This window comes from Elephas maximus, chromosome 2 (assembly GCF_024166365.1).
Source record: "Elephas maximus indicus isolate mEleMax1 chromosome 2, mEleMax1 primary haplotype, whole genome shotgun sequence".
Taxonomy (NCBI): Eukaryota; Metazoa; Chordata; class Mammalia; order Proboscidea; family Elephantidae; genus Elephas; species Elephas maximus.
The window spans coordinates 88,454,729-88,470,704 of NC_064820.1; the positions used below are offsets into that span (position 1 = coordinate 88,454,729).

Here is a 15,976-nt window from a genome sequence, read left to right on the forward strand (position 1 = left end):
TTACTTTATCATGTTTACCATAAAAAATACATATTTAAAAAAAAGAAAAATCACTGTAAATCCCACCTCCCACAGAAAGCATGAAATTTGAATGTACATACTTGCCATTTACTTTATCATGTTTACCATAAAAAATACATATTTAAAAAAAAGAAAAATCACTGTAAATCCCACCTCCCACAGAAAACCATTATTATCACATTGGTATGCATTTATATATATATATTTTATACATGTAGGGTAGCTGTGAGTCAGAATTGATTTGAGGGCAAGAGATTTTTTTATTTTTGATGTATTTTTATAACTTTTTGTCTGTAAATTTGTGTGTGTGTACAAATATACATATGCATATACAGAATTTTTTTTACTATAGGATCACACTCCATAAAGTATCTTGTAATATGTATTTTATCACTTAACAGTATATTGTATCCATTCTTTCATGTAAAAAATATACTTCAATGTACATTTTTTATCCTTTAAATATATAAAGTTTATTGTATGTCAACATCATCATCAATGAAGGTGTACAAATAAGAATTTTTAAAAGAAACCAGTCTGAGGAACACATTTTTTTTTTTCAGCAGTCCCAAGCCTAAGACCAAAGCCTAAAGTTTGAAAAGTGCTAGTAAAAATTTTCAGGAGAAATTCTGATCAAAGTGTACAGTGGTCGCAAGATTTTCCACAGGGCAACAGAATGTCTCAATTTCTGTAGACTCCATTTCTGGGATTTCCAGGAAGAAAGTTATCTGTCTTTTGAAATGAGAAGGGGTCTGTTCAATGCACATTTAATGGTTGTGTAAATATGTCATTTAGTAGAATAAGCAAATAAATGAATTCCATCCAATTTTTCTATAAATTCATCCCTCTCAACATCCATTATTAAAAGGAAGCCTCCACTGCTTCCTGAATGAGCAAAGCTGTGGAGGCAAAGGGGTTAGTACAATAGATGGCCACATAATATTCAGACTGTTGGATCCCAGGAGTGCTTTGCTCAGTCTGAATGCTCTATGGCATGCCTGCTGCCACAGCTCACTTTTCAAGCTCTTGTGTCTGCTGTTATTGTCTCTACCATTCCCTAGATGCCAGATTGCTTTCCCCCAGGATGGGGAACACCAGTTTCCACACTAAGGACTTTGAAAATATAATTTCCCTTTTCTCTTTTGCTCAGTGTCCTGCAATGTTTAATAGACCTGGATAGGAACTTGGTACTTCACTAGCTGATTACCCCACCTAATGCATGTACATACTTATCTGAAGATGCTTGGCAACATGGCAACGTGAGGGAAGGTACTTAAAATACATCATGCCCTACTCCATTAAAGGTCTGTAGAATATGAATGGTAAGCTTTTTAAAAGGGTAATTTCAGGTTACAGGTAGGGGCGGAGTGGGGAGATTTCAAGTGACCCTGAAATAATCAGAGGTAAGTAGCGTCTCTCTTGTTTGCATGTGGGTCTTATCTTGAACAAAAGATCTGTTCATGCAAAATTGAAGTGGAAACTTGGGGTATACACTTAACTTAAGTACATGTCTGATATAAAATTAATCTTAGCGGACACTAATGTGATTTGTGACATGCTGTTCTTTTACGTACTGTATTATTTCCAAGTGAAAACAATTTAAGCACCCAATAACAGGCTGTAGGTTAAGTAAATTATATTATACAGTAGAATACTTACTCTCCATTTATTTAAAAATGGCATAATGGCAGAACCCTGTAGTCTGTGAAAGGATATTCATGTTATATTGTTAAGCGGTGGAATAAAAGGAGGCTAGTAAATTGCATATACTATTTTATTCAGTTTTGTAAAAATAAATTATATATGTTTTATCTTACATGGATATCTTTATATGAATTGTTAATAGTGGTCATCTTAGTTTGATAGGATTATTGGGGATCTTTTTTTTCTTTTTGTGTATTTGGATTTTCTATAATTCATAGATACTAATTTTTAATGAGAAAAAACATTTTTTTAAACAGATTTTAAGTATAAGAGTGATGGTGCCATGGAATTTTGTTTCCCACGATTGTGAAGGACTCATTGCACCACTTTCCAAGAACAGGCTGTGCATTTCAGAGGGTCACCATTATCTTAGAAGGATAAATAAGTATTGGAAAATAAGAAGCATCTCCTACTTAAAAACCTGTTAAAAAAAAAACAAAAAACCCATTGCCGTCGAGTTATTGCTGACTCACGGAGATCCTGTAAGACAGGACTGCCCCATAGGGTTTCCAAGGAGCAGCTGGTGGATTCGAACTGGCACCTTTTGGTTAGTGGTTGAGTTCTTGACCACTGCAACTCATATTGTGCTACCCACTGCCGTTGAGTCGATTCCGACTCATTGCGGCCCTATGAGTCATATTGTGTTAGGGTCATCATAATTAACGTACAGCTGCCTAAGTGTGTTGCCTTGGATTATAGCAAGTAAAAACACTTGGTGGTCCCAGGAGCAATTAGGCTGGCCCAAAAAGAGGTGGTCTTTGTATGTTCTGTCTCTGGTAACCAAGTTCTCTGTTAAGCTTTTGTTGAGGCTGTAATTCCTTAGATCAACAAACTATTGTTTGTATGCCTAAAGGCCATGATGTCTTTTCAAAAATTTGTCAGAAACTGTAAAAGTAAATTCAGAATTTGTCAAGATGCAAGTAAACTTTTATTCTTTACATTATGTTTTTCACTGAGTGATATGGATTTACCTAAACTGAAGACTTGACAGCCAAATGGAAAGGTAAAGGACTTGCAGTAGGTGGTCTCAAGTCCACCACTGCTTCCACCTAAGCAGCGGTTATGTGCTGGGTTATGTGCTGGGTGGGGAAGGCACCTGCTTGCTGGGGCTCTTCTCATCTGCAATATAAGAGATCTGGACTGGAGATTTTAGAGGCCTCTTCTCATGCTAACAGTCTACAATTATCTAATTTTAAGCAGTTGCAAGGTGATAAGTATAGGAGATTCTGCAAGTCACTTAATTTTATTTCAAGTCATTGTAAAGGCCTAGGAATGTTCAGAATATGGTATAAATGTAAACAATGCTTTTGTTTAATATCAGAAATGATTTTTGTTCCTTGTTGGAATTCCTGTATTGGAATTCCAATACAGAATGAAACTTTGAAGTTTTAAAGAGGTAACAGGAGGGCCAATTATGGCATCATCTTAGCACTTTTATGTTTGATATAAATGTTTTAGAAACCACTGGACTTTCATTGCTACACTTAAAAGAACATTAGAATTTTTGGAGCATAAATCTGACATTAAAGAATTATATAAAATTTTCTCCTGGAGGCAGGAGGGAGAAATAAAAACACATGGAGTGCTGAGAGCAGAGGGAAAAATAACAAGCAATTAAAGGCCTAGAAGTAATTTTCTTTCTATTTTTTCTTTCCTTTTGAGTTCATACAGACATTTTCCTTTGCATGGTATAGCCAAGGGTGAGTTGATGCTTACTGATATGCACAGATAAGGTTACATCTAAGAATTTACTTAGGCAAAAAAACCCAATAACACATGCTCCACGAATGTTTCCTGCAGAAGTAACTTCCCTTGTAATCACAGAATGTCCCCTGTAAGTCTTCAAAAAGACCAAAGTGAGCCTTCACGTAATTTCTGGAAAGGTGAATCCTGAGGATATCTCTCAAATGTAGGACTTCCAACCACAATGGGATTACCAAGAACATGCCTGGAAAAAAACAAAACAAAACAAAACTTCACTCTCTAACAGCTCTTTGTACATGTTTAAGCAACTGCTGAGAATTGTAAGCGGGGGCCACTGAAGAACAACTTGTACTATAAATTCAGGACTGTCATAGATTTCCAGAGCTGGAGAGGTTTTTCAGACCCAAGGGAGATGAGATTTGTCCCAAAGTTCTGTAGCTACCATATGAATTGCAGTTCCCTCCTACCACTTTCCCATTATCTAAAGGGACAAGGAGAAACGTGTTTGCTTTCTTGGGCTCCGGTTCTATTCCTTAAATTTTCTCATAATGCCTTTTGGCCATAACTGCAACTACATATACTTCATGGAAGGAAGAAGTGGGAGGAGGAAATGCAACATGAGCTTTGACTAGATTATGTGAACAAGAATACAAAACAGAACATGCTCAGTGATATTTGTTCTCTTCAGAAGCTACCAACCACGGTAAATTAAACATAAGACTGGAGTGTTTATTTTAGTTTTAAAGTTCAGCAAGTTTATTTTCTGAAGGCCAATTTCTCTGAATTTCCATGATTAAAAGCTGACAAATGGGGATGGAGCAGGAAAGGTTCCTATGGGATAGATTATTGCTAATATCCTTCGGTAGAAAGCAAGCTTTAGGTAATTGCCTTGTCAGGTCCTGTAAAGTCTGCTGATCATACCAGCACCAGCTCACCAGTACCTTCCAATAACCACTTATTTCCTTGTAATTCCATTGGGTGTGATAGTCAGAGTGTCCAAGATCATCTATCACTTTGTTGGACTTCTTCACAGCCCCTCTGCTTCCTAGTTATTTACGTAAGTTTATTCCACATGGGAAAGCTCAGCTGTTAACGTTTTAGAATCAGAAACATGAACACAGTTTTATTAGCTCTTTCATCATGTCTACGGTGTGTTTTTCTTGGTTTAAATAATGAAAATGGCATGCTAGTTCCTCTGCCATAACTTCCTGCGCCTGCTTTTGGTGGGTGGGGAGAAGGTACTTTTTGTACTTCTGGAGTTCCAGAATGGGGCTTATATCAAACTAAATATGTAATCAATGTGTGGGATTGTATAATCACCTGTTGAGTTTGAACCCATACACCTAGGGCAGACACTGCAGAGGTAGAAATGACAAAACTAAAAGCTAAGATTGATGGTAACAAGAGGGGGATATGAGAAAGGGAAGGGCTTAGGGGATTAGAAAGTTTTGAGCACAGAAGGTGGTACTGTTTATAAAAAACAGGGGAATCCAGAGGGAGAAGCAGATTTAGAAGGAAAGATGAGTTCTGTTTGGGATATAGTAAATTTGAGTTGCTGGGAGATCCAGTAGAAGGGTTTCAGAGGGCATGATGACTTTGTAATGTATCAACTTGGCTGGAATTTCCTTCCCTTTACGTTTCTGGGTAGGGTGGATCACAAGGGAGTCTTGTGTAAAATTTGGAGGGCAGAGGTGAAGCAGCAGCCATTTTATAGCTCATACATGTCACTGATCTGCTGACCTTGTTGACAAGAAGCACCAGCTGGGCCTACAACTGCTCCACCTTCTCCTGGATCCTCCAGACTCCTGGGTCAGATGTGCGTGTTTAACTCCAAAATAAAGGTCACTGACTTTTCCAGGACACCCACAGCACCAAGGTCAGAGGCAACAAGAACTGACATGGGTGTCAGTCCATTTTTGAGTTTCCAGCTCCCCCCTTCCAGACCGCCTGTTCTGTGGATTTCAAGCTCCAACATCAGATGCAAAGACGACAGCTTTAGTCTACCAAACCAGTCCCTACAATTGTGTGGTCAAATCCCTCACATCTACTGCATTATATGCATATAAAACGCCCCTTCTTCATTTGTTTGCCAGTCACACCCTCCCCCTTTGAGGCACCCTCACAAGCACAGCCATGCCAATCCTCTTCCACACTGTGCTGTAAAAAAATTAGCATAGTACCCTTATGAAAATGCCTCATGGGGGGGCGTAGCTGGAGACAATACCATTTTTCTAATTTAGCTGAATGTTATTTTGTGTTTACTTGAAAAGAAGAAAATTTTGTGTGCCTAAATATCTAAATAACTCAGCTCGGTTTTGTTTTTTTGGAGGTGCACTGTGTGTGTGTGTGTGTGTGGTGCATTATCTTTTTCTATGGCTGAAAGCCCTGCATGATTTGGCCCATTTTTCTTTCCAACCCTGACATCATTCTTTGCCTTACTCAGTGTATTCTTCATGCTAGTTTATCAATTTATCTACCACTTGAAGTTCCAAGCTCTTTCCTGTCTGTCTTCGAATATGCTGTTTCCTCTGCCTCACTGCTCGTGCGCCTTCATCTGCACCAGGTCTTAGCCTAATCGTTGACTTCATAGACTGGTCTTCTTTGACTACCCCAAACAAGTCATCCTTCAGGGTCCTTACTAGAGGCTGTGTATGCTTACCTAACCATGTCACTGTTATTTTGGCTTTGATTCACTTTTAGTTAACAGTGGCCTATTAACAGAGATCAGAATGAGGTTTAGATCACTCATAAAACTAAATTAACTTTATTATCTTTACTTGTATGTTCTACAGAAGTTCTTAATTTTATATTATAAACTTCTTAAAAATACATTTTACAACTTACAGTACTCTCATCATTTCCCAAGATTTAACAGAGGTTCCATTTGCAAATAACACTAGTTAACAAACAAATGAAGAGTAAATGGTATTTCTACTCAATAAAGTAAGAATTATCTCCTGCTTTTCAGCTCTAATGAATGTTGTACAAAGAATATTCTCAGAATCTCCCTTTTAATTTCCAAGAGCAAATCTTTTGCCTGAGCCTGCAGATCACTTTAACACTTGCAATACTGCAAAGATTCTGTTTGATGCCGGTCTTCTTACTTTCACACCTTAAATATTTCCTATTTCTCAGCTTAATGTCTTTGCACATTTCTTTTCCAGCACTTAGCCTCGACATGGTAATTGATTAAAAATGTTGAAGTGGTTCATAAATTACAGGTTTTGGCAATTTGGGAACAAACCCCCAGATCACTACACACTTGCTCTTAGCCTACCTCCCTTGCCAAGTAAAGCTCAGACACTAGCGTGTGGGTATCTTTGCAGTTTCTGAGTGTTCTCATCTTCCATAGCATGTGTGAAGAGACTTACTCTTATTTCCAATACTTTTGGTTCTTTTTTTTCCCAGGGGAATCCGTTATGGTTAAGGATATTAATGCAAATTGTCTGAATTACAAACAGATTTGCTTTCTTGGCTGTTAAACTCAATGGTCTTAAAAGCCAAGCCATTTTTGGATTCTTTTGACTGAGATATAAATCAGAAATTCAGTGATTTTCTCTATAAAATCTTACATCTATTTGTAGTTGGGGTCTCTGGGTAGTGCAAAAGGTTAATACACTCAGCTACTAACTGAAAGGTTGGAAGTTTGAGTCCACCCAGAGGTACCTTGGAAGAAAGGCCTGGCAATCTACTCCCCCAAATTAGCCACTGACAACCCTATGGAGGACAGTTCTATTCAAACACATATGGGGTCATCATGAGTTTAAGTCTACTTGACAACAACTGGTCTTTGTTTTTTTTCTATTGGTAGTTATGATGGAGCCATGAGGCAGGTTTACAATATATATAGGAGACAACTAAGAAAGCTACTGTGTTTCAACTCAAATCTCGTATTTTTTACATTCAAAACCAAACTAAAAACATGGTCACTGCAATTCATTTGGTTAAGCAAATTTAGCTTTCGAGTAACAGGTCTAAAACAAAGGTCTGTCTGTCTTCTTGCAGTGCTGGGAAGACAATAGCAGGAAGATGATGCAACCCAAAGGAAGGCCCTTGATACAAGCTTTTCTGTACTTCTCAGTAAATGGTATAAACTGGCTGAGTAATCTAACTTTGATGGACATTGATCAAAGACAGATTTTGAACAGAAAATGATAGCTAGTTTTCTGTTTATGTTAGGGTATTTGAAGACTCTCAGCTGAGATTAATGTTGAAAATAACTGCCAGCACTTAATAACTGCCACATCCATTCAGAACCAGATTTCAACGATCTCTAAGGATTAAAGGCCCTGGTGGTGCAGTGGTTAAAGCCATTGACTGCTAATCTTAAGGTCAGCGGTTCGGAACCACCAGCAGTTTCACAGGAGAAAGATGTGGCAATCTGCTTCCATAGAGATTTACAGCCTTGGAAATCCTATGGAGTCGCTGAGTCAGAATCAGCTCAACGGCAACGGGTGCCCAAAGCAAAAAACCCAAGCTCTTGACAACTTATTAAGAGAAACGGCAATATATTAGATTGGACAGCTTTAATTTGCAAGCCAACAGCAAACCCTCCCCCCCGCCCATCTCCCCCCAAATACTAAGCTTGGTGGGCCAAGAATTAAAATGCCCATCTAACTCAAAAGGTGGTAATTTCAATTTTTTAACTTCTAAAAGAGCTTTTCACTCATTCTGCAATAAAACTAGGAAAAAGCTGTTGAGAGTTAACTCTGTCACAGTTAGCTTTTATTATGCACCACAGACATGAGCCCTCGCCAGAGATTAGGATGACTCTCTCTACTCTGAAGATCACAGGAGATCTAGTTCCACCTTCCTCCTTTTAATCTGATGTTGGAGTGGTATTTCAGATATTATCTGGGATTGGTAAAAGAACTGAAAGGCAGTGTAAAAGCAAGATAATTATAAAGCTCTTTTGGAAGCCAGCAGTTACTGATCTGCTGATTGGGGATAATACTGCTGTGCAGTATTAACAACGCTGATTATTATTTGGCTACTTGTCTTTGGAACACGTACTGTTATGGAAACCAAAGAATGTAGAGTGGTCCCCAAGAATCCTTCATTCTTGTTTTCAAGCTTCCTATGATCTAGTAACTTCTCAGAGGCTTTCAAAAGAGCACACATCCTTACTTAATGGAAATATCTCTTGTGCATCCGGGCAATGTAGACAACACACTACCTGCTTCTTGTGCAGGTGCGTCCTTTAATAATCATGGCTGCTTTTGACATCCATCAAGTGTGAGCTGTTAAGAGTCCCTAAATACTGACTGGTTAGTTATGTCTGCCTTACATACTGTGCAGATGAATCTCAAGAGTATACTTCTGTATTCCTGGTCCAAACTGAGGTGGGCACGGATATACTCAACCTTGTTTACGCATACAAAGAGAGGATTTTGTGTTTTCTAAAGGAGTTTTCTGACAGGCAGGAGGGAACACACAATTTCGATTCTGAGGTAGGTAATAATAGACAGCAATGAGAAAAATACAAGACCCTTGAGCATCCACCTCTGTCCACCTTTCTAAGCTTACCTCTTACTGTGCTTTTGCACATTGCTCTTATGTTCTAAATACTTCTCTCTTTCCTAAACTATGTTTTTTTTCAAAGTTTAGTTGAAGCATTGTTCCCCTGGAAGAAGTTCACATCTGACTGGGTTGTCATTCTTTTTGGTTTTCTCCTAGAACTCTGCGCTTATGGCAAGAATAAATGTCATCAGATTGCACTTTGTATAAATGACTTCATCTCTCTCATCTGCCACACTGTGAACTACTAGAGGGAAGAAATTGTGCCCTTATCTTTCTGTCTTCAATAATAATATGCCACAATCGTCCTATAAGTGCTCCTTAAAAGAGCAGTGAACATAGTAACACAGTCTACTATTTATGAGGGTTCGATCTTTTAAAAAAAAACTAGAGATTTGGCCAGTTTTGAATATATAAATTTGAAGAAGCTACTTCATTCAAACATCTACTTAGTCCTAAGATAAAACCAGACTGACTCATATATTACTGAGATGAAGGAGTCTATTACAAATTACTTATTACAGGCATCCTCAGCATGATAAGGCGATTTTGAATTTGCATACAAGGGTATTGAAGGCAGAGCCTGGCACAGTAGCACAAGGCATTGACAAGACATTGGACTTGAACTTCCACTTATTTAAGCCAGAGGGAATGCTACAGAATACACGCCTTTTTGACTGCAAGAATGTCTGAATGTAGGTACTCCCCTGCCATTGGTACAGTTATAGCCAATTTGGAACTAAATATTAGCACAGAATAATTCCAGCACAGATGGAATGAAAATATTCTGGAGCCCGAAACGAGCTTAAGGAGAGCATTTGAACCTAGTAAACTGTGGATTTCAGTGCTCACTATCTTACACCCGCACTTAGCCCTGCAATAGGACTATGACTGGGGCTCTCCGCTGGAGGCTAAAGTTAATTCTCTTCTGTATCCCACCACTCTGCCAAGACTATAGAAAGAATATCCGAATATTCTGTGGGGTTAAAACTACCTATGCTGCCCTTTGGGTTAGACAAAAGGATTCATTAGTAAATCTTTGAAATAAATACATTAGAGAAAATGCTAACTGCTTTCCTTCAGAAGACCCTGTGTCTTTCCCCTCCTCTCAGAGAGTTTGTGTTTCAAAAGGTCAGAATGGTTGGAGTTAGAAATAAGCTACCGGCCACTCTGTTCAGCATCTACAAATAGCAACATTTTTTATATGCTACCACAAATTTCCCAAAGAAGTTATTTCTTCCTCCACTTCCCATCTATCTCCGCCAAAATGCCAAGTTAAAGAAATGTCTTTGAACTAATTATCTAGAATATTCTTCCCTTTTTCATATTAGACTTCCATTAGCATATAAAAAAATTAGTTGACAGAAACTTTTGGAAAGTCTAGTTGGCAGCAAAGGTTGCACACCAGATGGCCACCCAGAAACTAGACCCAGAAAGATGACTTACTCTGCATGTATGTGCTGACAAAGAGTCCTATTTTTGGGATACTCTGAATATCCTTGACCTAATGCTAAGCCCAAGAGGCACTTCAGGGTAGGAACAATTATCATAACCTGATTCCCTGTCTAAAGCAAAATATATCACTTTTAACCAGCCACAGGCATATCAAAAATATAAAATAATCCAATACATTACAGCCTACAACAGGTCTTATCATTTAAAAAAAAAAAAAAAAGAGCAGGCAGCATATAAGAAGCTTTTCTTGTATGTTTCTTAAGATTCATCCCAAACAGTTTAAGGTGGTCTTCAAAAACAGGTGGCTTGCAATTTTACTTTTTTTTAAAGAAAGGGCTATAGCAGACTCATTAAAATAATTCTAAATAATTTTCTTTTCTTAAAAAAAAAAAAGTTTCCTTTTATCTTTATTGAGAAAATTAACAGCTGAGGACAATATCTATTTAGTAGTATCTATAATATGGTGCCTTGGAAGAATGGCCTGGTAAGCTACTTCCAAAAACCCCATGGAGCACAGTTCTACTCATGCACATGGGGCTGCCATAAGTTGGAATCAACCTAATGACGACTGGTTTAAAATATGAACATTTTTAGCTTGGATGTAAGGTCCTCTTATAAAATGAAACCTAAAATTAAAAAAAAAAAAAACAACAAAAAAAAACTTGGATGATTTAACTTCTCTTGAGCTCTTAAATATCTATGACAATCAAAAGCTTCCATTCCTCTGGGGTAAACTGTGTGTATTTATGCCAAAAGATATGTGGGGCTGAATTTCAAATATTCAATGCTAACTAGAGGTCAAAATACCAAAATTTCTACATTTCTACCACCATTTGAACATAAACAGTGAACACTTCAGTCTATAACATACCATCTACCTATATCTAAGAATGGTACCACTTTTCTTTTTATTTAAAACTCTGGTTTTGAAATTTTAACTGAATTTCAGTTGAACTTCAAGAAAAGTTAACCATAAACTTATATAACTACCTTTTTTCAAAATGTGTAAGTTCCATTCCCAATATTCTTCTGCCTAGACTGAAAATTACTGAAGAGCTCTGTTCATTATCAAAACCGAAAGACTCAAGGTATATGGATAAGTATATTTGAAAACTATTCATCATCACCTACTAAGTACAGAAGCAAATAGCCATGAGATTCCAGTTCAAGTTGACAAACAAAATGTAAACTAGATTTAAAGTGCTGTATTTAAAAAACAAAACAAAAATACAGTTTGCATATTGGGGCATTTAAAATAATTGTTTCATTTTCTAAGACCTGACACTAAAAAGAATGAAAAACATATACAGGATCATTATTCTATAATTGCTCTATTTTGTTCTTTTCATTCTAAGAATGAAGTCTTTTTCAAAGATGACTAGCTGGTCAAATTTATACTTAAGACGTTTATCTATACGTGACCAGAGGTTTCAGAGGCTATTACACCAGTCAGCTGCTCTAAACGTATGTTAAATATGAACATTTTCCCAATGATACTCTTAAGTCACAATTCTTTTATCTCCCTCCTTAAGAACTGCATAGTCTTATTTTAAATAGCTAAAAAACCTGTAATAAACTACAGAGTTTTCTAAGAGTAGTAGAGGTACTCTGGTGAACATGCATTCAAAATGGTGTGGCCAGTGGAAAAGTGTTATTAAACATGAATGCAATCCTTACACCAACACACGCTGAACCATTTTTTTCCCCAATAAAAGAGCTAGTCCAAAAAAGATCTCATTCTATAAAGATTTATCATTGCCAAATCACAGTGAAAGGAACTTGAATAATTTATCAATTTTGTTTTCTACTATATGCCTTAGAGATACCTCACTAAAAATTGGTATCTGACACAACAGAACGACACTTGCAGAATGCAATATTGTAGTGACAGTACTGAGATTGATTGTTACAAACATATTAAACTTTTTGAGCATTAAATGGTTACATCTTAATTATATATAGAACATTGGTCTAATAACATAAAAATGGAGAACAGCAGCTGGAAACGTATCTCACTCAATGTTCAGAGATAAAAGGGTTAACCATCCTTTCCATTATTTTCTGCAGATAAGTCTTTTTCATATTGAAATGTGATGGCAATTAAATTCTGGCATTTTTCCAAGCTACTGTATGAACAGGATGCTGAAGGCCATCACAATACAGCATACTGCAACGTAAGGACTCTTCCGTTCACCTGTTGGAAAAAGCGAGATATTCATCTTTACTAACTGAGTGGCTAACAAGGATATGATAAGGTATTACTTACTATGGGAGGGGTACGTAAGAATCAAAATAAAATCCTTGCCTATGAGGTCCATACATCTGAGGGGATTGGGCAAAGCAAAAAATAGAAAACGCGATACAATATAAAAACACGTAAAATAGAAAATGAGCTAAATTATACTGATTTACTTCTAAGACCGTATCTGCTTCATTTGCTTAGAAAACCCTTGAAGTGCCATTCCTATGTCACTGTGTAATCTCGGATATTAAAAAATACAGTTTAACAAAAAGCAGAATGTAGGACAGAGATCCAAGAGAAACGATCTTAACTCAATTAAGGCCAAAGAAATATTGTTGGTTTTCTTCATGTAAAAAAAGTATACTTCCACTTATAAAACGAAATATCCAATTCTTAGTCAATTTTTTTTCTCACTGATTCTTGACGCTTAAAGAGAGAAAAAAGAAGCACTTACAGATGACAATGAACAGAAGATGGTTAATAAAATGGCATTTTAAAAATGGATGTAAAATAAACTGCATAATAAAAACATTAGAAAACACTATTTCTGAGACGGACTTTATCAAGCCTTTTATAATGTGGTTACTGTAGGTTAGAAATGTAGAACGTAAACCAACAGATTGTGTATTAGTCAATTTTTTGTATGTGTTTAAGGAGTATTTATACTTGGAGGCTGTACTTTGCATGAATTAGACCTGAAATTGGCTTGTGAAATTGTCTTCTAATCAGACAGAGATCCTGTGATATTGAGTTAACTCGTTCCATTCTTTTCTGTTTTTTCAGTAATGTGAAGCTGTACTAATCCATGAAGTACCAGGTATTTATACGCTGCCTTGTGGGTTGCATAGGAAGGAAGGAAAAACGAAGGAGGAGGAATAAGGGTGAAATGATCTTAAGCATTTATTTACCTGGTGTTCTCTTGTAGAGACGACTTATATTTCCCTCGCATGTATTTTTCTATGTTTAAAATCAGCTCTTTTCAAGTTCCTAAATTCCTCTTTCCACCTAGCAAGTTCAGTTAATTGCTTCTGGGAAACTTCAATCTTGACTACGTTTATCAACTAAAATTTTCATCATCATTTTTATTTTCAGCACTTCCTCGCTGAGTGCACACCTACCATATTATTTGTAAATCTATATCCTGCTCAATGATGATGCTCATAGAAGACATCTCTTTCTCACATACACACTGAAATAAATAACTGTTCTTGGAAAGTGTTTTTTCTGTTCACAGACATTTAATAGACTGCCTTTCAACTGAAGAAAAATCTAGAAGTAAGAAAACTGTGTGCTGTCAAGCTGATTCCAACTCATAGCAACCCAGAGTAGACCTGCCCCATAGGGTTTCCTGGGCTGTAATCTTTATGGGAGTAGATCACCACGTCTTTCCTTCCATGGAGCTGCTAGGTGGGTTTGAACTCCCAACCTTTTGGTTAGCAGTCAAGCACTGAACCGTTGTGTCACCAGAGCTCCTAAGTGAGAATAGTAGTGTTTTATCAATACTGCCATCTCAACCAGAGAAAAAGAAGTCTATTAAAACTAAAATGTACTTGGGTCATAATTTTTAGGCAATGCTAATTCCTTTGGACTAAAAAAATTATCAAAAAATAAAACACAGCAAAACAAAACCAAGCTATTCCTTACATAACTTTCAGATAGACTTCATAAGCAAGCCTGTCACTCTTATTTGGGCTAGTTACTCTCATTATCTAATATACAGTGTTATTAAATACCTAACAGAAGAAATTAATATTGTCCAAAATTTTCCATCTGGTGGAAATTAATTTTTGAGGAAGGTCTTCTCTTCCTCATCCTCTAACGCAGAATGTTATAATTTACATATGGGTTTCATTTTCCTGTTCATAATTTTCTTAAAAGAGACTGCCATGTTTGGTTGAACCTGGTAGGAATGTTACTCCTTGTCTGGTCTTAGGTCTGTGTGAGTGAATGTGAAACAGTTGCTGTAATGTGATGTGTAACATAAGATGGATTCAACTGAGCCTTTCTCCATTAAAATTATATCCTTTGTGGATATATTCTGTGTCAAGATAAGAGAGGAGTATGTGGTTGAGAAAACAGCATATAAACACTCACCATTTTTCAAAGTCACTCTGCCAAAATGAAAAGTTAATGCTTTCACATAATGGGCAAGAATGAACATATTTAACTAAATTATTCAACCTGGGGCATTCATACAGTCGAGAGAAAAATAAAATAAAGCAAAAAAAAAAAAAAGCACTGTTATAATTAGACATAAAAATAGATCATACTAAAAAGTATCACTAGGAAAGCCCAAACTAGATATTTAAAGTTTTTTGGCATACTATACTCTCTTCAAGTATTAATTGTGGGCCAAAAAGTTACCTGCGTTGATTATCAAATGAATTTGACAGAAATGTCTCTGAAATGCAGTGTACATTTCTCCAATTTAGCACATAAAATGGATTAAGATCTTGATATTTTCTTCATGAGTTAGTAATTTAATGATAGAACTGAGGTGAAAATCAGCCTCCTAACTCCAAACCTTTTATATTCTTAGCAATGATTAATACAATGACATTCCCTCTATTCCTGCACACTGTCTTGCTCTTCCATTATGCTCTCCTTGCACTTTACTCGGGGTTTTCTTACAACTCTGTTCCTCGGCAATATCCTTTGTTTTTCAGGGTCAGTTGCTTCTGAAGCCAACAATTTGGTTTACACTTATTTATATTTATTTGTAGCTCTTTTTGTTTTTATTAGCATTAGCTGCCATGGGTACTATTTTTTTCTCTGTATCCCTCTATTTTTCTTGGTTCTTTTGGGCGTACTTAAGATTTCTTTTATTATTTCAGGGTTTGCAGCTGTTGTGCATGACTGAATGCCAGATAAGTCTGCACCAGAACTCCCTGGAAATCTAGGCCAGGGTTTCTCAACTTCAGCACTATTGACATTTTGGGCTGGACAATTCTTTGTTGCCAGAACTGTCCTGTGCACTGGGGGTTGTTTAGCAGCATCCCTGGTCCTACCCACTATATACTACCCTTCACCTTCAGCTGTAACAACTAAAAATGTCTCCAGACATTGTCAAATGTTCCCTGATGGATAACCACTTACATAAGTTGTATCTGTACCTTTACTGGAGCCCTGGTGGTGTAGTGGTTAAGAGCTTGGCTGCTAACCAAAAGCCTGGCAGTTCAAATCCACCAGCCGCTCCTTGGAAACCCTATGGGGCAGTTCTACTCTGTCCTATAGGGTCACTATGAGTCAGAATTGACTTGACAGCAATGGGTTAGTTGTTTCTTTTTCATCTGATGCCTTTACCAATGTAAGGTCAATGATACTTCTTACAAA

The 15,976-nt window shown here is 36.9% G+C and overlaps 1 protein-coding gene across 4 annotated transcripts in view; it reads right to left on the bottom strand.

Moving 5' to 3' along the window:
- Positions 1–381: 381 nt before the first annotated feature.
- Positions 382–15,976, bottom strand: part of TMEM167A (transmembrane protein 167A) — a 40,394-nt gene continuing 24,799 nt past the window's right edge. For 2 of the 4 annotated variants that reach the window (XM_049867165.1, XM_049867155.1), the window contains exon 5: positions 404–12,595. In XM_049867165.1, coding sequence (XP_049723122.1) covers positions 12,525–12,595 — 71 coding nt within the window. In that variant the 3' untranslated portion in view covers positions 404–12,524. Of the gene's footprint in view, positions 12,596–15,976 lie in introns of all 4 variants that reach the window. The other 2 variants (XR_007515050.1, XM_049867146.1) reach the window with 2 other exon arrangements.